We start from the raw sequence: 18938 nt of genomic DNA, 5'->3' as shown, positions 1-18938 counted from the left end.
GACCGGTAGATTTCACCTCGCCGGTGCCCGGCGCAGGATGTCCCGGGGCCGCGGGGGCCGGTGCCCCGCCGTGCTCGGTGCCGGGGCCGCGTGCCGGTGCCGGAGGCCGCCGTGACCGGTGCCGGGTCCGGGTGCCGATGCCCGCGGCCGCTATGCCCGGTGCCCGTTACGGATGCCGGTGCCTGTGCCGCTTCTGGGTGCTGGTGCCCGGTGCCGCTGTACCGGGTGCCGATTCCCAGTGTCGGTCCCGGTTGCCGGTGCCCGCCCCGCCGTGCCCGGTGCCGGTTCTCGTTGCCAGTGCCCGCCCCGCCGTGCCTGGTGCCGATTCCCGTTGCCAGTGCCCGCTCTGCAGTGCTCGCTGCCGGTTCTCGTTGCCGGTTCCCTTTGCCGGTCCCTGTTGCCGGTGCCCGCCGCGCCGCGCCCGATGGCTGTTCCCGTTGCCGCTGCCGGTGTTCCCTTTGCCGGTCCCTGTTGCCGGTACCGCTGTACCCGGTGCCGGTTCCCAGTGTCGGTCCTTGTTGCCGGTGCCCGCCCCGCCGCGCCCAGTGGCTGTTCCCGTTGCCACTGCCGGTGTTCCCTTTGCCGGTCCCTGTTGCCGGTGCCGCTGTACCCGCTGCCGGTCCCCACTGCCGGCGCCCGCCCCGCCGTGTACGGTGCCGGTTCCCGTTGCCGGTCCCCGTTGCCCCGCCCCGCCGCTCTGCGCCGCCGCCGCCGCCGCCCCCGCGCGCAGCCATTGCGGGCAGGCCCCGGCGCTGCGGCCCGGCCCGTCCGCCCCGCGCTGCCCGGCGCGGCCCCGGGGGACATGGTGGCGGGATGGCCCGGCCCGGAGACACCTTCCCGCTGCACCGGCTCGTCTGGCACAACCGGCACCAGGCGCTGGACAGCGCCCTGCGCTCCGGCACGGTGGGCGCCGCCACCGGCACCGGGAACCGGCAGCGGCGGGGGCACCGGCACCCAGGGCCCCCACCCAGCGCCGGGCAGCGGGGGGAGCGGGGGGGACCGGCGGAACTGGGAGCTGCGGGTGCGGGACGGGGATGCGAGGGCAGCGGGGGCACCGGGAGCGGCGGGGGGGGCGGGAGAACGGGGGACCGGGGACTGGGAGCACTGGGGGCACAGGGCACTGCGGGACTGGGAGCGCTGGGGAGACTGGGGGACTGGGAGCACCAGGGGGACTGGGATACTAGGGCACTGTGGCGCCAGGGGACTGGAAGCAACTGGGAGCACTGGGATTGGGGTACTGCAGGCACTGGAGGTAGAGGGAAACTGGGAACGCTGGGAGAAATGGGGGCTTGGAAATTGAGGGCACTGGGAGCGCTGGGGGGGCTGGTGGCACTGGGATGGGGGTACTGGGATCATAAGGAACTGGGAGCACTGGAGACAGAGGGGGACTGGGAGGCTGGGGGGACTGGGGGCACTGGGGCAGGGTACTGAGAAGTTATGGGACTGGAAGCACTGGGGGTTTAATGGGACTGGGGGCACTGGGACCAGGTGACTGGGGGACAGGAGGACTTGGGAGATGGAGGGGTGGTGGCTTTGGGGACAGGGACCACTGGGGAACGGGGACCACTGGGGGACAGGGGGCACTGGGCATGAGCACAGGCACCCTGGGGTGCCAGGGTCCTGCACTGGGGTGCTGGGGCAGGGGACACTGGGGTGTGTGGGGTGCCTGGGACACCGCAGGCGGGTGACAGTGACCCTGCTCACACACACAGCACGACGTGGAGCTGACGGACCCCCGCGGGAGGACCCCGCTGGAGCTGGCCGTGTCCCTGGGCCACCTGGAGTCGGTGCGGGTGCTGCTGCGGCACAACGCCAACGTGGGCCGGGAGAACGCCAACGGCTGGACGGGTACGCGGGCACGGGGACCCGCTGCCAGCCTGGGGACAGCGTCCCGGGGCGTGGGTGCTGACGGTGTCCCGTGTCCCAGTGCTGCAGGAGGCGGTGAGCACGGGGGACCCCGAGATGGTGCAGCTGGTGCTCCAGTACCGTGACTACCAGCGGGCGACGCGGCGGCTCGCCGGCATCCCCGAGCTGCTCAGCAAACTGCGCCGGGTACGGCACTGGGCTGGGGTCTGGGGGGCAGAGGGTGCCCCCCAGGTCACTCCAGGACCCCCATCTCCTCCAAGACCCTGCTCTGTCCCCAGGGACCCCTGCTCGTCCCTGCTCACCCCGCTTTCCCAGGTCACCCCGATCTCCACCCAGGACCCCAGTAGGGACCCCCACCCCTGTCCCCAAGACTCCCCAGTGATCCCAGCAGGGACACCCCCACCCCTCTGTCCCCCTCGTGTCCCCCCAGCTACTGCCTGACCCCCTTGTCTCTTCCAGGCATCTGACTTCTACGTGGAGATGAAGTGGGAGTTCACCAGCTGGGGTGAGCGGGACCGGGGGGAGCTGTGGGGCTGGGGGGATCCCCGTCCCCCCACTGTGCCACTGATGTGACACGTGTCCCCGCAGTGCCCCTGGTCTCCAAGGTCTGTCCCAGCGACGTTTACCGCGTCTGGAAGCGGGGGGAGAGCCTGCGCGTTGACACCACGCTGCTGGGCTTCGAGCACATGACGTGGCAGCGCGGCCGCCGCAGCTACATCTTCAAGGGGGACGGTTGGTGCCACCTCCCGCGGGGACACCCTGGAACCCCAAATACCCTTAGGGATGCCTCAGTCACCCTGGGGATTCCTCCCAGGCTCCAGATTTGCTATAGGGACCCCCTGGGGACCCCAGGGACCACCTGAGCCATGTGACGAATGGCAGAGATCTCAGTCCCTTGCGGGAACCCCAATTCCCTGCTGTAGCACCAGTGGACTGGAAGCAACTGGGAGCACTGGGATTGGGGTTCTGCAGGCATTGGGATGGGAGCACTGGAGAGAGGGAGACTGGGAGCTTGAGGGCACTGGGGGTGCTGGTGGCACTGGGATGGGGGTATTGGGATCATAAGGGACTGGGGGGACTGGGGGACTAGGGGCACTGGGACAGGGTACTGAGATATAATGGGACCAGAAGCACTGGGGGTATAATGGCACTGAGGACACTGGGACCAGGTGGCCAGGAGGGCTTGGGGGCTGGAGGGGTGGTGGCTTAGGGGACAGGAGTCACTGTCCCTTGTGAGCACTGGGGGTCCCTGCAGGATACCCCTGAGACGCAGTGACCCCCGAGCCTGGGGGGTGTTGGGGTGAGGTGGGTGCCGGGGTGGCCGTGGCGGGTGCTGACACATTGTCCCCGTGCACAGAGGACGGCGCGGTGGTGATGGAGGTGGACCACGACAAGCAGGTGGTCTACACGGAGACCTTGGCCTTGGCCTTGCACGAGCCCGACCTGCTGCTGGCGGCCATGCAGCCCTCGGAGGAGCACGTGGCCGGGCGGCTGACGTCCCCCATCGTCTCCACGCACCTGGACACCAGGAACATCGCCTTCGAGAGGTGGGGGGACAGGGGGGTGCCCTGGCAGGATGGACTTATGAGGCAGGGACTGTGCGAGGGCTCGCACGGGGGAAACCACGTGCGAAGGGGAAGGAAACGCTTGTGCAAGAGGGCGAGCGGTGTGCGAGGAGCCACCCCCATTGCGGAGGGTGACACCTTCCTCCCCCACCCCAGGAACAAGTCGGGGATCTGGGGCTGGCGCTCAGAGAAGATGGAGGTGGTCAGCGGCTACGAGGCCAAGGTGGGCACACTGGGGACACAGGGGACACCCCCGGTGCCCGGCGGGGCTGATCCTGGTGTCACCCCCCCTGGCAGGTGTACAGCGCCAGCAACGTGGAGCTGGTCACCAAGACCAGGACAGAGCACCTGTCTGACCAGGACAAGTCACGCAGCAAAGGTGACAGCCCCCTTGGCCAATCAGGGAGCCCGCACAGTGGGGACACGCCCCCTCCTGGTGCAAGGTCCCCCCCCACCCCAGTGCAAGGTCCACCCCCTGCCTGGGGGGACATGTGTCAGGTGTGGGACACTGTGGGTGATGGGTGGGACATGTGTCAGGTGTGGGACAGCATGTGAGGTGTCACTCACCACGTGTGGGACACTGGGGTGTCACCCATCAGATGTGGGACACTGGGGTGTCACTCACCAGGTGTGGGACACTGGGGTGTCACCCATGAGGTGTGGGACACCGTGGGTGCCGGGTGTGATGTATCAGGTGTGGGACACTGTGTGGGGTGTCACCCATCAGGTGTGGGACACTGTGGGTGATGGGTGGGACGTGTCAGGTGTGGGACACTGGTGTGTCACCCATCAGGTGTGGGACACTGTGTGGGTTGCCACCCATCTCATGTCACACCCCTCTCTCCCCCTCAGGCTCCAGGACCCCCTTCCACTCCTTCCTGGGCATCGCTCAGCAGCACGGCACCCACAACGGGGTGAGTGTCTGGGGCAGGGGGTCCCCCAGGGGTTGGGGTGCACCCCCAGTGCTCGGGGACCCTGGGGACACTGAGTGGTGCCGGTGTCACCGCAGGCACCCGTGCTGCAGGCTGCCAGCCCCACCAACCCCACGGCCATCACCCCCGAGGAGTATTTCGACCCCCACTTCGACCTGGAGACCCGCAACATTGGGCGCCCCATCGAGATGTCCAGCAAGGTGCAGAGGTGAGGCCACCGTCCCCAGGGTGACATTGTCACAGGGGTGGCAGGGAAGTGATGCAGGGCGGTGACACAGCAGTGGAGTGGCAGAACCCGGGAGGACGGTGACGTGGTCCCCCAGAGTGTGGCACTAGGGTACAAGGACCCCTGGGGGTGGTGACACAGTCCTGGGGACATGGCACTGGGTGCCATGGGAATGATGATGGACCCACAGGATGTGGCGCTGGGTGTCAGGAGCCGTGGGGGTGATGATGGGGTCCCAAAGGACATGACACAGGGTGTCAGGATACATGGAGTGGTGGCATCATCCCAAGGGACATGACAGTGGGTGTCAGGACCCCTGGGAGTGGTAATGGGGTCGCAAGGGACATGAAAGTGGGTGTCAGGAGCCATGGGGTGGTGGCACTGTCCCAGGGGATGTGACAATGGGTGTCAGGAGCCATGGGGTGGTGGCACTGTTCCAGGGGATGTGACACTGGGTGTCAGGAGCCATGGGGTGGTGGCACTGTCCCAGGGGGTGTGACACTGGGTGTGAGGACCCATGGGGTGGTGACACTGGGTCCCGTGCCCACGCCGGTGTCCGGGCAGGTTCAAGGCCACACTGTGGCTGTGCGAGCAGCACCCGCTGTCGCTGGCGGAGCAGGTGACCCCCATCATCGACCTCATGGCCATCTCCAACGCCCACTTCGCCAAGCTGCGCGACTTCATCACCCTCAAGCTGCCGCCCGGTTTTCCCGTCAAGATCGGTGAGGGTGGGGCCGGCGGGGGGGGCAGGGCGGGGCCTGTCCCAGGGCGGGGCCGCTGACCCCTGTCCCCCCCAGAGATCCCCCTGTTCCACGTCCTCAACGCCCGCATCACCTTCAGCAACCTGTGCGGGTGCGACCAGCCGCTGGGCTCCGTGCGGGTCTGCACCCCCACACACCCCCCTGGCACACAGCCCCCCGGCACACAGCCCCCCGGCACCAAAGGTGAGGCTGGGGGAAAGCGGGGGGACTCTGGGGGTCTCCGTGCTGGGGGTTACCCCAGGGTGGTGTCTGTGGGTGTTGGGGTGGGTCCAGAGTACCATCAGGGTGCCCATGGGTGATGGGTGCTGGGGGGGGTGCCAGGGCTGGGGTGTGCAGGGTGCTGTGGGGTGCTGGGTGGCACAGGGTACCTGTGGTTACAGGGTGTCGTGGGATGCTGTGGGTGTGGGATGCTGCGGGGTGCCACAGGATGTCATGGGGTGCCGTGGGACACTGTGGGGTGTCGTGGGACACTGTGGGATTCCGTGGGATGCCGCAGGGTGCCATGGGGCACCATGGAGTGCTGTGGGGTGCCATGGAATACCATAGGGTACAGTGGGATGCAATGGGGTGCCATGGGACGCTGCGGGGTGCCATGGGATGCCATGGAATGCCATGGGCTGCTGTGGGACACCATGGCGTGCTGTGGGGTGCCATGGGATGTCATGGGGTGCCGTGGGATGCAATGGGGTGCTGTGGGATGCAATGGGACACTGTGGGATGCTGCGGGACGCAATGGGATGCAATGGGATGCTGTGGGGTGCCGTGGAACACTGTGGGATGCTGTGGGGTGCCATGGGATGCCGCGGGGTGCTCAGGGCCCCCCGCAGGGGGTGCAGCAGGCTGGCCGTTCCCGTGCGAGGTGGAGCCGGGGGTGTTCGAGGTGCCGGCGGGGTACACGGTGCTGGGCGCGGGGCGCAGCGAGCCCCTGCGGGACGAGGACGATGACCTGCTGCAGTTCGCCATCCAGCAGAGCCTGCTCGACGCCGGCACCGAGACCGACCAGGTGCGGCCACGCCCCTCCCACTGACCCCGCCCACACGGCGGGACAGGCCACACCCTCCCGTGGCCCCGCCCTAGGAACGAGCCCCGTCCCCCCCCACGCAGGTGACCATTTGGGAGGCGTTGACCAACACCCGCCCGGGCACCGACCCGCCTCCCTACGATGAGGACCTGCAGCTGGAGCGGTGAGACTCCTCCCACAGGGGCGTGGCCTTGGAATGCCCCGCCCACCGCGTCTGGGGCGGGGCCAGGACGGGAGGGGCAGCACCTATGGGGAGGGGCCCTGGGGTGTGGTACAAGGGGAGGGGCTTCCTGGATTAGGGGCGTGGCTTCCCACTCTGAAGGGTGTGGCCCACATGGGCGGGGCTAACTGCAGGTGTGGGCGTGGCTAAGCAGATGGGTGGGGCACGTAGAGAGGGGTGTGGCTCTCCAACCCCGGGTGGAGCTGCGAAGTAGGTGTGGCCACTTTAGGGTGGGGCAGATGGGCGTGGCCTCCGAAATGGGTGTGGCTGTGGGGCGTGGCCACAGCGTTTCTCCCCACAGAGCCCTGCAGGAGAGCATGCTGCTGCAGGCCGGCCCCAGCGCCGACCCCCCGGCAGCCAGGAGCCCCCCCGGGGCAGGCGGGGGAAGCCCCCCGGGCCCCCCCGGCTACGGCAGCTTCGCGGAGCAGCTGCGCTTGGCCATGGCGCTCTCGGAGCGGGAGCAGGAGGAGCGGGAGCGGCGCCGGCGCGAGGAGGATGAGGAGCTCCAGCGCATCCTGCGTCTGTCCCTCACCGACAAGTAGCGCCAGGGCGCTCGGGGACAGGGTTGTCCCAGGTGGGGACACCCCCACGGGGACAGGGACACCCCGTTGGCACCGCGTCCACCGGGGACTGCCTCGCACGGGGACAGCTTGATGTGGGCACCGTCCCGCACTGGGACACCCCAGCTCGGGCACAGCCCTGCCTGGGAACCGGCCAGTGCTGGGGTGACACCCCCGTGCCAGTGACCCCCCCTGATGTGGGCACAGCCCCCGCACGGGGGGAATTGATCCAGGGATCCTCCTACCCCCGGGACCCCCGAACCAGGGATCCCCTCCCGCCAGGCCCAGGGACCCTGATCTGGGGACCCTCTCCCCAGGGACACCCCTATCCCCAGGACCCCCACCCTAGGGCCCCCCTCCTCTTTGGTGTTGTACGTTGACCCCGCGGGGGACAGGACGGACCCAGGGGTCCCTGTGGATGTGGCTGACTCCTGTTCAACAGCACCCCATGCTTGAGGATGGCAGGGACCCCCAGGCCTCATCCCTTGGTGGCAGTGGGGGGCTGGGGGGACCCCAGATGTATGTACATATACATATACATATAGATATATATATCTACACGGATGCGTGCAGACTGCTGGGGAACTGGATGGGGGTCCCTCCAGGGGTTCCCTCCTGCTGTGGACCTGGGTGGGGGGTGGTCCCAGGTGCTCGGGAGTTCCCACCTGATGGGCACCAGGGCAGAGGGGGGGTCTGGGTGCTGGGAACCCTCGTGGGGTTCCTGCCTGCTGGGTACTTGGGGAGGGGGGTGCTAGAGACCCTCGGGGGGTTTCTGCTTGCTTGGGACCTGGGCGGGGGGTCCCAGATGCTGGGGACCCTCGGGGGGGTTCCCAGCTACTGCAGATCTGGGTGGGGGGAAGTCCCCAGATGCTGGGGGGTGCATTCTGGGGGGTCCCGAAGCAACACGCATTTAGGTTCCAGGGAAGCCCGCCGGGGGTCCCACTGCCGGGGAGGGACGTCTGGGGGTTCCCCCTCCGGGGGTTCCGGTGGTTCCGGGGGGGAACGCTCCCGCTGCAGCCCGTGCCGTGCCCGGGGCCGTGCCCGTGCCCGTTCCCGTCCGGGCGGGGCAGCGGCGGCGGCGCTTCCTGGTGCGGCGGGGCGGGGGATGGCGCTGGTCACGGTGCGGCGGGCGGCGGGTTCCGCCGGGGACCCCGCGGTGAGTTCAGGACGGGGCTGGGATGGGGACACCCCGGTGGCGGAGGCAGGGCCGGCCCTGGGGCCACCGGGTGCTGCCGGGACGCGGAGCGGGGGCGGGCGGGCGGTCCCGGTTCGCCCGGGTGCTGCCGGTAGAAAGCGCGGCTGCCCCGGGGGCTCCCGGCGGGGGGAAGCGGGCTGTCCCGGCGGCTCCCAGCGCGGTGGGGAAAGGCTGCGCCGGTCGCTCCCCGGTGCGGGTTGGTCCCGGCGGCTGCCGGTGGGAGGTTACGGGGAGCCCAGTTGCTCCCAGCACACGTTGGGGTCTCCCCTACTGCCGGTTACCCCGTAGCTGGGAGGTGGTGGGTGTAGGTGGAGGGAGCAGTTGTCACCAGTTGCTCCCAGTGTCCCCAGTGCTCTCGGTGTGTCCCAGTGGCTCCAAGTGCCCTTGCCCCCCCTTTCCAGGAACCACTGGGCCTTATCAGGGTTCCCAGCCCCATGTGTCCCCCCTGCAGGGGGCAGTGCCCAACCGGGGGGGACACATGGGGACAGCACCCCTCTGGCATCCCAGGGCTGATCCCCAAGGATCTGCCTCCCCCGTGGGAGCCCTCCCAGGGCCCCCCGCTCCCCACAGGCCCTGCCAATGCCCCGTGCTGCTGAGGGGGTGAGCTTGGCAGGGTGTTGCTGGCCCACGGTGCTGGGTGGGATGTGCCATGGGGGCGTTTGCCGGCCCCCCCGGCCATGGTCTGTGCTCTGGGTCATGCTCCCCTGGGGGCATTGCCCCCCACCATGCTTTGCAGGAGGAAGATGCGCCCAGACGCCGTCAGCTGCAGCGGCGGTGAGAAGGGGCTCCAAAGCCACAGAACGGGGGACACGGGTCCCTGGGGTGGGAAGGGGACACAACTGCCCCTGAGGAACATTTCCTCCCCACATGGTCCCCCAGGCTATCCCAGCCACGAGGGCTGGGTCCTGTTGTGTGCTGGGCCCCACGTCCCACTCAGGACCCTCCTGCCCCCCAGGCAGAGCTTTGTCATGGTCAAGGGCGCTGCCCTGCTGCTGCCCGCCGAGGAGCCGCTGGTGGCCGAGCCCCCCCCGGCTGTGCCCCCCGGCCAGGCCCCGGGGCAGCAGGAGCAGCACCTGCAGCTCATGATGCAACTGTTGCGTCCCCAGGATGCCATCCGGCTGGTAGGACACAGCCACCCCCGGGACAGGGGTGGGGATGGTGACAGGGCTGGTGACGGTGACAGCGATGGGATGGAGGCGAGATGGGGACAGTGAAAGAGGTGGAATGGGAAGGGGATGGGAGCAGGATGGAGATGGGGAGAGGGATGAGGAAGAGATGGGCATGGGAAGGGGACATGGATGGGGATGGGTTGGAGTGGGATGGGGACAGGATGGGAATAGGGACGAGGGTGGGGAAGGGGTGGGGATGGCATGTGGATGAGGATGGGGACAGGATGGAGATGGGGTCAGGATGAGGATGGGACAGGACAGGACAGGATTGGGATGGGACGGAATGGGGATGGGGGCAAGAAGGGTATGGGAATGAGATATGGAGGGGACAAGGATAGGGATGGGATGGGACAGGGTGGGGTGAGATGGGATGGGATGGGATGGGAGGGGACAAGGATAGGGATGGGATGGGACAGGGTGGGGTGAGATGGGATGGGATGGGATGGGATGGGATGGGATGGGATGGGATGGGATGGGACAGGGTGGGACAGGGTGGGATGGGGACTGGATAGGGATGGGATGGGGATATGATGGGACAGGATGGGGATGGGATGAGGTGGGATGGAGATGGCATGGGGATGGGATATGTCCCAGCCTGACCCCCACGTGCATGATGCTTCCCCCTGGCACTGGGAGCACTGGGGGGGCAGATCCCACAGTGCTGCCCTTGGGGGTGCAGGGGACACCCCTCATGCCCCCCGCACTCCCAGGCAGTGCGGCTGGAGTCGGCGCGGCCGCGGCGGGTGCGGTACCTGCTGGTGGTGCGGCCCGAGGAGGAGGGAGCCGAGGGGCAAACGGCGCTGCTGGGTGTGGACTTTGCCCACGAGGGGTGAGTGGGGCATGGGGGGGGACATGGGGGGGCTGCCACCCCTCCTGACCTCTGACTGCCCCAGGGCCACCCGCTGCACCCTGGGCATGGTGCTGCCCCTCTGGAGCGACACCCAGGTCTTCCTCGATGGCGATGGGTAAGGGGTAGGCGGGACTTCTGGAAAGGGGAGGGGCTTATGAGGGTGGGGCTCGCAGGATTGGGCGGGGCCTGTGGGGAGGGGTGGGTCTGGGGTGCTCACCCCAACCCATGTGTCTCCCCGTGGTGCCCAGGGGGTTCAGCGTGACATCAGGGGGACAGACACGCATCTTCAAGCCCATTTCTGTCCAGACCATGTGGTGAGAGAAGCCTGGGCGTGTCTGTGGGCTTGGGGGACGTGGGCACCACTGTGGCCATGGGGGATGTGGGCACCTCCGTGGGCATGTGGGATATGGGCACCACTGTGGGTACAGGGGGTGTGGGCACCTCCGTGGGCATGTGGGATATGGGCACCACTGTGGGTACAGGGGGTGTGGGCACCTCTGTGGGTGTGTGGGACGTGGGCACCGCCATGGCCATGGGGGATGTGAGCACCTCTGTGGACAAGGAGGACACGGGCACCACTGTGGGCACAGGGTGTGTGGGCACCTCTGTGGGTGTGGGGATCATGGGTACCACCACAGTCATGGGGAATGTGGGCACCACCGTGACCATGGGGGACATGGGCACTGCTGTGGGCATGGAGGACATGGTCACTGCCATGAGTGTGGAGGATCTCAGTGCCACCATGGGGGACATGGGTGCCATCATGGGCAGGGTGGAAGTGCCACCACCATGGGCACAGCCAGGACACAGACACACGGGCACTGCCATGGGGATGGGGACACGGAGGGAGTTTGAGCACAGTCACCCAGCCATGCCCACAGGCTGTGCCCACCCGGGAGCGGGCAGGTAGCACCCAAATTCTGTGGGAGGCCAAACCAGGTGTCTGGGGTGCCCTGAATGCAGCACAGGGGAGGGGCTGCGGTGCGGGGCGGCGTTGGCAGGTGCTGTGCGGCAGGGCCGTGCTGCAGGAGCTGCACCGGGCCTGCGAGGACGCGTCCCGGGGCGGGCACATCCCCGGCGGGCCAGCGCTGGCCTGGGCCCGCGGCTACGCAGCGGCACTGAGCTCGGAGCAGAGCTGCATCAACGAGTGGCTGGCCATGGCCGACCTGGAGTCTGTGCGCCCCTCCTCACCCCCGCCCCAGCGGTACGCCCCGCCCTCCTGCCCCGCCCTGCTGCTGGCCAATCAGCGCTGCTCCTGGGCTGCGGGAGCCTCGGGGTGGGGCAGGGGGTGGGGCTTGTGGTAAAGGGGTGGAGTGATTGGGTGGGGCTGTGAGGGCGGGGCTGTGAGGGTGGGGCTCTGCTTTGAGGGAGGGGCTTGTGGTAACGGGGTGGAGCGATTGGGTGGGGCTGTGAGGGTGGGGCTTGTGCTGAGGGGTGGGGTGTGGCGTCAGGGTGTGGCTAATGGAGGGAATGGGGATTGGATGATAGAGCTTAAAGGAACTGAGAGGAGCTTAAAGTAAATGGGTGGAGCTTTCAGTCTGGGAGGAGGAGCTTGTGCTTGGGTGGGGCTTGGGCGTGGAGGAGGCGGGGCTGGGGCAGGTGGGTGACGCGGTGACACGGGCGCCAGGCCGTCGGCGCCAGAGCTGTCGGAGCAGGTGGTGCGGGCGCTGCTGCGGGACGTGATGGCCAGCGCTGACCTGGAGAGCGTCACCTCCAAGGAGGTGGGTGACACCAGGCAGGGGAGGGGACAGGTGGGGACAGGGACATCCCTCACCCCGCGGCGGTGCCCAGGTGCGGGAGGAGCTGGAGCGGCGCACAGGGCACAGCCTGGCCCAGCACAAGGATTTCATCGACAACGAGATGCTGCTGGTGCTGGCGCAGATGGATCGGCCCTCCCGTGTCTTCCCGCACCTCTACCTGGTGGGCAGTGGGACGGGCAGGGTGGGCAGGGTGGCCGGGGGTGTCCCCAGCCCTCATGGCTGCCACCACGCAGGGCTCCGAGTGGAACGCAGCCAACCTGGAGGAGCTGCAGCAGAACCGGTGAGTGTGGGGTGGCAGGAGGTCATCTGGGGTGTCACCATGGGGTGGCACAGGCTCAGCGTGGGGTGCCACAGTGGGGTGATGTGGTATCACAATAGGGTTGCATGGAGTTATCTGGGGTGTCACGGTGGGGTGGGCGTAGTGACATCACGGGGTGTCATGGTGAGGTGGGTATGGGATCATCTGGGGTGTCATGGTGGGATGGGCACAGGGTCATCATGGGGGGGCACAGGGTCATCTGTGATGTCCCACTGCCGTAGGCACAGGGCTGTCATGGGGTGTCATGGTGGGGTGGGCACAGGGTCATCAAGGGGTGTCATGTTGGTGCAGTACGAGCTCATCATGAGATGGCTTGGTGGGGTGGGCATGGGGTCATCATGGGACGCTTGGCAAGGTGGGCTGTGGCACCATGATGGGGTGGGCACAGGCAGAGCCCCAACCCTGCCTGTCTCCCATGCCCCCTGCCTGTGTCACCGCAGCGTCACCCACATCCTGAACGTGGCACGGGAGATCGACAACTTCTTCCCGGCGCTGTTCACCTACATGAACGTGCGGGTGTACGACGAGGAGACGGCCCAGCTGCTGCCCCACTGGAACGACACCTTCCTCTTCCTCTCCCGCGTCCGGTCAGTGGGGCCAGGGCAGACCAGGGGCACGGGGCCACGGTGGGGCAGGGGCCACTGGGGACACATGAGGGGGACACAGGGCCTGGGGGGCACAGAGGGGCAGGAGACGGAGAGGGGGACGTGGGTCAGGGTATCTAGGGAGGTTGGGGGCATGGAGAGGCATCTTGATGGCTGTGCTGAGGATCCTTGGGTACTGGGAACACTGGGAGCTGGGGAGCTCGAGGGTGTTGGGTCTCTGTGGACACTGGGACATCTGGGGACCAGGTCACCCTGGGGTGTGGGGTCCTTGGGGACATGGGGAGTCCTGGGACACTGATGCACTGGAGGTGGGGATTCCTGGGGCTGGGGGCTCTGGGGACAGCAGAGTGAGTGGGAACACATGGGGACCCCTGGGGACATGGGGAGCCCTGGGGTACTGATGCACTTGTGACAGGGGAGCCCTGGGTCAAGGGTCCTTGGGGACATGGGGAGTCCTGGGGACATGTGGAGCCCTGGAGCACTGATGGCCAAGGGACATAGGGAGTCCTGGGGACAGGGTGTACCCGGGGACACGGGGACCCTTGGGACACTGATGCACCTGGGACAGGGGAGCCCTGGAGCAGGGGGTTCCTGAGGACATGGGGAGCCCTGGGGACAGGGCAGCATGTGGACAAGGGGTCCCTCAGGGCAGTGGTGCCCCTGAGGCAGGGGGGCCCCGGGGACACTGTGGTGTCTGGGGACATGTGGCTCTGGGTGTCAGCCATCGGGTGCCGCAGGGCCAGCGGGGGCCGGGCGCTGGTGCACTGCCGCATGGGGCTGAGCCGCTCGGCCGCCACGGTGCTGGCCTACGCCATGAAGGAGTTCGGCTGGTCCCTGGAGCGGGCGCTGCGGCACGTCCGGCACTGCCGCCCCAGCGTCCTGCCCAACCCCGGCTTCATGCGCCAGCTCGACTTCTACCAGGGCATCCTGCACGCCAGGTGGGCGGGGCGGGGGGGGGGGGGGACACGCCCTGTGGGTGGGGCTTGATGTAGCCACACCCCTTCAGGAATGAGGGGGGCATGTAGTGACCACTCCCCCTTGGGGTGGGGTGGGTGGAGCCTGACATGGCCACGCCCCGATGGCATGGTGGGTGGGGCCTAACATGACCACACCCCAAATGCACAGGGTGGGTGGAGCTCCTATGGCCACACCCTGCTGGGCAGGGCGGGGTCTGCTTTGACCATGACAGAGTGGGTGGAGCCTGACATGGCCACGCCCAACTCATGCAGGGTGGGTGGGTATTTTCATGGCCACGCCCCTCTGGGGGTGGGGTGGGACTTCGATGACCACGCCCTGATGGGTGGAGCAGGGTGCCCCGCCTTTTTGCCATGTCTGTAGAGGCGGAGCCTGCGGGAGCCCCGCCCTCACACCGAGGGGCGTGGCTCCCGCGTGGGGCGGGGCAGGGCGTGGCCAGCCGCTGACACAGGTGTGTGGCAGCCGGCACAGCAGCCTGTGGGAGCCCAAAGCGGCGGAGCGGCCGCCCCAGCCCGAGGAGATTCCCCCAGGGGATGAGGGTGGCCTGTCCCCGGCCCCCTCCCCGCAGCCCCCTGAGGAGCCGAGCGGGCCGGGGCTGCTGGGGGCCTCTCGGCGCCCCCGCATCTCCCTGTGCGCCGTCATGCGGAGCATCAGCCAGCTGGAGTCCCCGGAACCCCCCGGGCTGCCGGGGGAGCCCATGGCCGGGGAGGTGAGTGCGGGGCTGGGGGGTCTGGGTTGCGGGGCCACGGCGCTGGTTGACCCCCCCGTCCCCTCCAGCAGGTGTTCGCGGCCGCGGAGGCACCGGGGGTCCCGGCCGGGGACACCCCCCCGGGGCACCGACCGTCGTCCCGGCCCCGCCGCGTGGTGCGCCAGGCCAGCCTGGATGGCGGCCCCGCCCCCGACCACGCCCCCCTGGGTGGCCACGCCCCACCCGCCACCTGTGAGCCCACCCCACCCCCTGCCCCCTAACCCGAGGGGGGGAATGGGGCACAGCCACCCCACTGCCATGGCACCTGGGGAAGGGGCGGGGCCAGGAAGCTGCCTCGCCCCACCACCCACACGCTGCCTGCACTTTTGGGGGACGGAGGTGGCTCTGCCTCATCCCCCCCACGCACAGGGACCCCACTGCCACCCCTCACTGAGAATAAAGACGAGAAACTGCCGCCCCTCGTGTGGGTCCCACGCTCCTTGCCGTCAGTAGGGGCCAGAGTGAACACAGAGGCTGTAAGGCTGGCTCCCGTGTGCGGGAAGGGGGAGTTGGGTGTAACCTCCTGCCCCCGGCTCAGCCCGGGGCGGGGGTGCCGGTGCCCGCCCCACCGCGAACCGGCAGAACGGGCGGCACGAGGCTCCGGCGCCATCTCGTGCGGCGGGCGGGGCAGCGGAGGGGGGGGGTGGGACTACAACTCCCAGCGGCCCTTGCGCGCAGGGCGCTCCGTGACGCATGCGCACTGGGTTCCTCCCTAGATGCCATGGGAACCGGCTGCGGATTTAACGCGCCGGGTGGGCACTGAGAGTTGTGGTGAACGGAGTGAATTCCAGCCGGTGCCCGGTCACCGGGACCGGGGCTGTGACTGTCCCCCGGCGCTGGACACTGGGGAGGCCGAACTTCCAATCCTGGGGTCAGTTCTGGGCCCCTCATGCCAAGAAAGGCCTTGAGGTGCTGAGAGAAGGGAACGGAGCTGGCGAGGGGCTGGAGCACAAGGGTGATGGGAGCGGCTGAGGGACCTGGGGGTTCAGCTGGAGAACAGGAGCTGAGGGGAGACCTTCTGATCTCTGAACTGCCTGAAAGGAGCTTGGAGCCAGAGGGGTCGGGCTCTGCTCCCCAGGAACAAGCGCCAGGAGCAGAGGAAACAGCCTCAAGTTGCGCCAGGGGAGGTTGAGGTTGGATCTGGGGAACAATTTCTTCCCCAAAGGGCTGTGGGGCATTGGAACAGGCTGCCCAGGGCAGTGCTGGAGTCACCATCCCTGGAGGGTTGGACAGACGGACATGAGGTTCTCAGGACATGGGGCAGTGCCAGGGTGGGTTACAGACCGTGGTTAGAAACTGCTTATATAGAAGTGCTGGCTCAGACTGCAGACTGAACTTTTGAACTTTCCGCCTCGATAAGCAAAAAAGGCCTCAGAGCTGGTTCAAGCTACTAGATAAGGGGAGCTTTGGATCATCAACACAAGCTGTAACCCTGGAGATAACTAAAGGAACGGAACCGCGCGTCTGACGGAAGAAGAGAAACAGAAGAAGGTTCTGGTTATTGCCAAAGACTTGTTTTTTCTCCCCAACTGGAGGTGCAAAATAAAAACTGAGGGTCAGGACTTAGATTGAGGTCTGGTCTGGTCAGTAACATACCAAACATCTACCCGCACAGACAAGAAATGTCTCGCTCAATGAAAAGGAAGGGATCCAATGAAAAACAGTGAGACCCCAGCCCCCAATTTTACAACTGGCACAAACTAACACACAAGGGGTGGGAAGCTCAGGCTGTGGGGTGTAATTGCCCAGTGGGTTTTTTTGGGGGGAGGTGTCCCTCATCTGTAGGCACCTCCTTGACCTGCTTCGTGCTGCACGTTATAAATTGTTTATTCATTTTAGGAGAATTTCTGGAATCCATGCCTGAGTACCTGCAGGGTGACTGGGGCTGGTGCTGTGGGTGGTCCCCCCCACCCCATTCCACATGTCCCCCCAAACTCAGCCACATTTCTGCTGGATCCAGCCCTCCACCGCTCGATTGCAGGCTTGGGATAGAACCGATTTATTTTATTGATGAAGCAACGAACTGCTAGAGAGCAAATAAATCAATAACCTAAATAATTAACAAACACGTGCTGCTAGTAACTCCTGATTAAACGATTCTGCACACAGCAAAGCTACTAATTACAGCTATTATTAATCTGATGAATCCCATAGGACTGCTGTGGAATGGCAGCTCTGTCACTCTCTCCACCGCCACTGGGAGGAAGGTCCCAGTCCCCACAGCCTGGGGGGCTGTGCCTGCCAGACCTGGCACTACAATCCGCAGCCATCTGCACCTGAATATCAGAAAGTTCCCCCTGTGCTTACGTTTACCCAATTTTCTACTTTATTTTCAATTTTTTTCAATTTCTGGGCCCTTTTTGCTACTTTTCCACCTTCCCTTCTCCACCCAAATAACCTGCTCCAAATTCCTTTTTTTCCACAGGTCGCAGTTTTGTTTCGTCCATACTCAAACTCAATGTTTTTGCTCTTACTACCAGGTAACCTCAGCTTTATACGGGATTCCTGGTGTGGCTACCAAGGAACTTTGCTCATGTCCACCCACCCCTTTTCTCCCAAGCCCTGGGGGTGTTGGGTCCCTGCCAGGGTGACACAGTCCACGCGTGGAAGAGGAAAGCAGCAAAATCAGCCCCTTTTCCTTCTCCCCATGGATTTGGAGAAGCAGAGAAATCCCTCCCGCAACTCGCGGTGACGTGTGTCCGTGTGTCACCAGTGGGGACGATGGAGGACAAGCGCTGCACTTTGTGCCACCCGCGAGGGTGTCATCGTGCACACAGGTAAGGACACGCATGAGCACAGGGACACCTGGACTCCCCGCTGTCCCCCTCTGACCCCCCACGGTCCCAAAATGGGGCAGAGGGCATTGTGTGGGGACACCGTGGGGTGGCAAAGCCCCCAGGGGTGGCATTAAACTCTCTGTAACTAGAAAACCTGCCTGGCTCTGTCTTGGGGCGGGAGATACAAGCCCCTGCCCTTCCCCTACATAGGAGCTTCACCCCCCGCGCCAGGTACCCCCCAGACAGCAGGCGGCAGCCCCCCACCTTTACTCACACCAGCCTTTAATCCGCCCAATGCCCCCCCAGGACACGGCACAGCTGCGGACAGGCCTGGGGGGCAATAGGCACAATGTCCCCCCCTTTTTCCTCCCTCTGGCGTGGGGTGCAGCGGCTCAGAGCTCGTACTGGTGCCACAGGCTGTGGGGCACAAGGTGGGGGTCAGTGGGCATCCAGTGCCCCCCAGCCCTGGTGGGGTGGGACAGAGGGATGCCAACAGGGCGGGGGGCACTGGGGGGGTTGCACCCACCTGTAGGTGACATCGGGGTTGTCCCTGTGCTCCAGGAGGGCGTCACGCACGTGTTTGGGGGGGTTCAGCCCCAGCGCCTGCGCCCGCTCCCAACGCTGCAGGCGGGTGATACCTGCATGGGGGGCAAGGTCAGCGGGGACCCGGGCAGAGGTTTAGGGGGGTCCGGGGGCGGCTCTCACCGGTGCAGGGCCCGTATTCCCAAGCGAGGTCGAAGCCCCGCAGCATCTCCAGGAGCGACTGGTCCGGGGCGGGCGCCGGGGGCTCCTCGGCGGGCGGGGGAGCGCGGCGCCGGGCCTGGGGACAGCGCTTGGCCTTGGACCTGCCCGGGGGTCGCCGCCGCCGCCGCGGGAAGGAGTCGGTGATGCGCCGGGGCTGCTCCATGGCCCTGCGGGACAGCGCGGTGGCGACGGCGGCCCCGGGAACCGGGAGCGCGGCCGCCCCGCCCCTGGCGCTCGCCGGCCGGAAGCGGCGGGGCTGGGCTGGGCTGGACCGGGGACCCGCCGCTGTCACCCCCCCTGCGGTCCCCGGCACCCCCGGGTGCCCTTTCACCCCATGCCAGCGGTCCCCACCACCCTGGGCACTGTCACCCCACACACTGTCAACTCTGCGGTGGTCCCTGTCACCCCGAGAACTGTCACCCCCCCGAGCTGTTTCCAGTACCCTGGGTACTGTCACCCCCAGGCTCTCCCCGTCACCCCGTGCACTGTCACCCCCAGGCTGTCCCCGTCACCCCCATGAGCCGCAACTCACGCTGTGACACCGCCACCCTCTGCCCCACGCAGCGCTCTGGTGTCCCCACCTCCAGGAAGCACAGTGAGTGACCCACAGGCACTGTGCCTGTCCCCACCCCCAGCCGTGGTGAC

The 18938-nt window shown here is 66.9% G+C and overlaps 3 protein-coding genes across 11 annotated transcripts; 2 read left to right on the top strand and 1 right to left on the bottom strand.

Annotated features, from left to right (window-relative positions):
* Positions 1-732: 732 nt before the first annotated feature.
* ANKRD13D (ankyrin repeat domain 13D) lies at positions 733-7711 on the top strand. 2 transcript variants are annotated; one of them, XM_065839084.2, is made up of 15 exons: positions 733-903; positions 1713-1848; positions 1928-2052; positions 2326-2371; positions 2455-2598; positions 3224-3413; positions 3588-3654; positions 3729-3810; positions 4284-4345; positions 4441-4571; positions 5154-5311; positions 5387-5533; positions 6190-6353; positions 6455-6534; positions 6893-7711. In XM_065839084.2, the coding sequence occupies exons 1-15, from the start codon at positions 814-816 to the stop codon at positions 7131-7133; spliced, it is 1863 nt and encodes a 620-aa protein (XP_065695156.1). In that variant the 5' UTR covers positions 733-813; the 3' UTR covers positions 7134-7711. The 2 variants fall into 2 exon arrangements, with proteins under 2 accessions (XP_065695156.1, XP_065695155.1); XM_065839083.2 differs by having other exon boundaries at positions 6166-6353.
* Positions 7712-8018: 307 nt separating this feature from the next.
* Positions 8019-15187, top strand: SSH3 (slingshot protein phosphatase 3). Of its 7 annotated transcripts, none has more exons than XM_071808768.1 (14): positions 8019-8307; positions 9083-9120; positions 9453-9467; positions 10226-10344; positions 10409-10480; positions 10614-10679; positions 11381-11569; positions 11993-12086; positions 12157-12285; positions 12359-12405; positions 12885-13031; positions 13787-13987; positions 14487-14733; positions 14802-15187. In XM_071808768.1, the coding sequence occupies exons 1-14, from the start codon at positions 8019-8021 to the stop codon at positions 14991-14993; spliced, it is 1845 nt and encodes a 614-aa protein (XP_071664869.1). In that variant the 3' UTR covers positions 14994-15187. The 7 variants fall into 7 exon arrangements, with proteins under 7 accessions (XP_071664869.1, XP_071664868.1, XP_071664867.1 ...); XM_071808767.1 differs by having other exon boundaries at positions 9302-9467; positions 11394-11569; positions 14805-15187; XM_071808766.1 differs by having other exon boundaries at positions 9302-9467; positions 11394-11569.
* Positions 15188-16755: 1568 nt separating this feature from the next.
* Positions 16756-18933, bottom strand: POLD4 (DNA polymerase delta 4, accessory subunit). Of its 2 annotated transcripts, XM_071808763.1 has the most exons (5): positions 18826-18933; positions 18255-18460; positions 18076-18187; positions 17824-17966; positions 16756-17048 (listed from the first exon to the last, which is right to left on the bottom strand). In XM_071808763.1, exons 2-4 carry the CDS (start codon positions 18454-18456, stop codon positions 17942-17944), a joined length of 339 nt encoding a protein of 112 aa, XP_071664864.1. In that variant the 5' UTR covers positions 18457-18460; positions 18826-18933; the 3' UTR covers positions 16756-17048; positions 17824-17941. The 2 variants fall into 2 exon arrangements, with proteins under 2 accessions (XP_071664864.1, XP_071664866.1); XM_071808765.1 differs by lacking the exon at positions 18826-18933 and having other exon boundaries at positions 18255-18550.
* Between the last annotated feature and the right edge of the window lie 5 nt (positions 18934-18938).

The sequence above is a fragment of the Patagioenas fasciata genome, chromosome 5 (assembly GCF_037038585.1).
Source record: "Patagioenas fasciata isolate bPatFas1 chromosome 5, bPatFas1.hap1, whole genome shotgun sequence".
In the NCBI taxonomy this organism is placed as follows: domain Eukaryota; kingdom Metazoa; phylum Chordata; class Aves; order Columbiformes; family Columbidae; genus Patagioenas; species Patagioenas fasciata.
The sequence above is the reverse complement of the archived record's forward strand: the minus strand, read 5'-3'. Positions and strand labels throughout refer to the sequence as shown.

Excerpts from the sequence above, each read along its gene's own strand:
- POLD4 (XM_071808763.1), bottom strand. The coding sequence starts at position 18,456 with ATGGAGCAGCCCCGGCGCATCACCGACTCCTTCCCGCGGCGGCGGCGG. Across the intron at positions 18,188-18,254 it reads GGAATACGGGCCCTGCACCG|GTATCACCCGCCTGCAGCGT; the intron begins GTGAGAGCCGCC and ends CCCCCCATGCAG. Across the intron at positions 17,967-18,075 it reads AACCCCGATGTCACCTACAG|CCTGTGGCACCAGTACGAGC; the intron begins GTGGGTGCAACC and ends TGTGCCCCACAG.
- ANKRD13D (XM_065839083.2), top strand. The coding sequence starts at position 814 with ATGGCCCGGCCCGGAGACACCTTCCCGCTGCACCGGCTCGTCTGGCAC. Across the intron at positions 904-1,712 it reads GCGCCCTGCGCTCCGGCACG|CACGACGTGGAGCTGACGGA; the intron begins GTGGGCGCCGCC and ends TCACACACACAG. Across the intron at positions 4,346-4,440 it reads AGCACGGCACCCACAACGGG|GCACCCGTGCTGCAGGCTGC; the intron begins GTGAGTGTCTGG and ends GTGTCACCGCAG.
- SSH3 (XM_071808766.1), top strand. The coding sequence starts at position 8,019 with ATGCTGGGGGGTGCATTCTGGGGGGTCCCGAAGCAACACGCATTTAGG. Across the intron at positions 10,481-10,613 it reads GTCTTCCTCGATGGCGATGG|GGGGTTCAGCGTGACATCAG; the intron begins GTAAGGGGTAGG and ends CGTGGTGCCCAG. Across the intron at positions 12,406-12,884 it reads GAGGAGCTGCAGCAGAACCG|CGTCACCCACATCCTGAACG; the intron begins GTGAGTGTGGGG and ends GTGTCACCGCAG.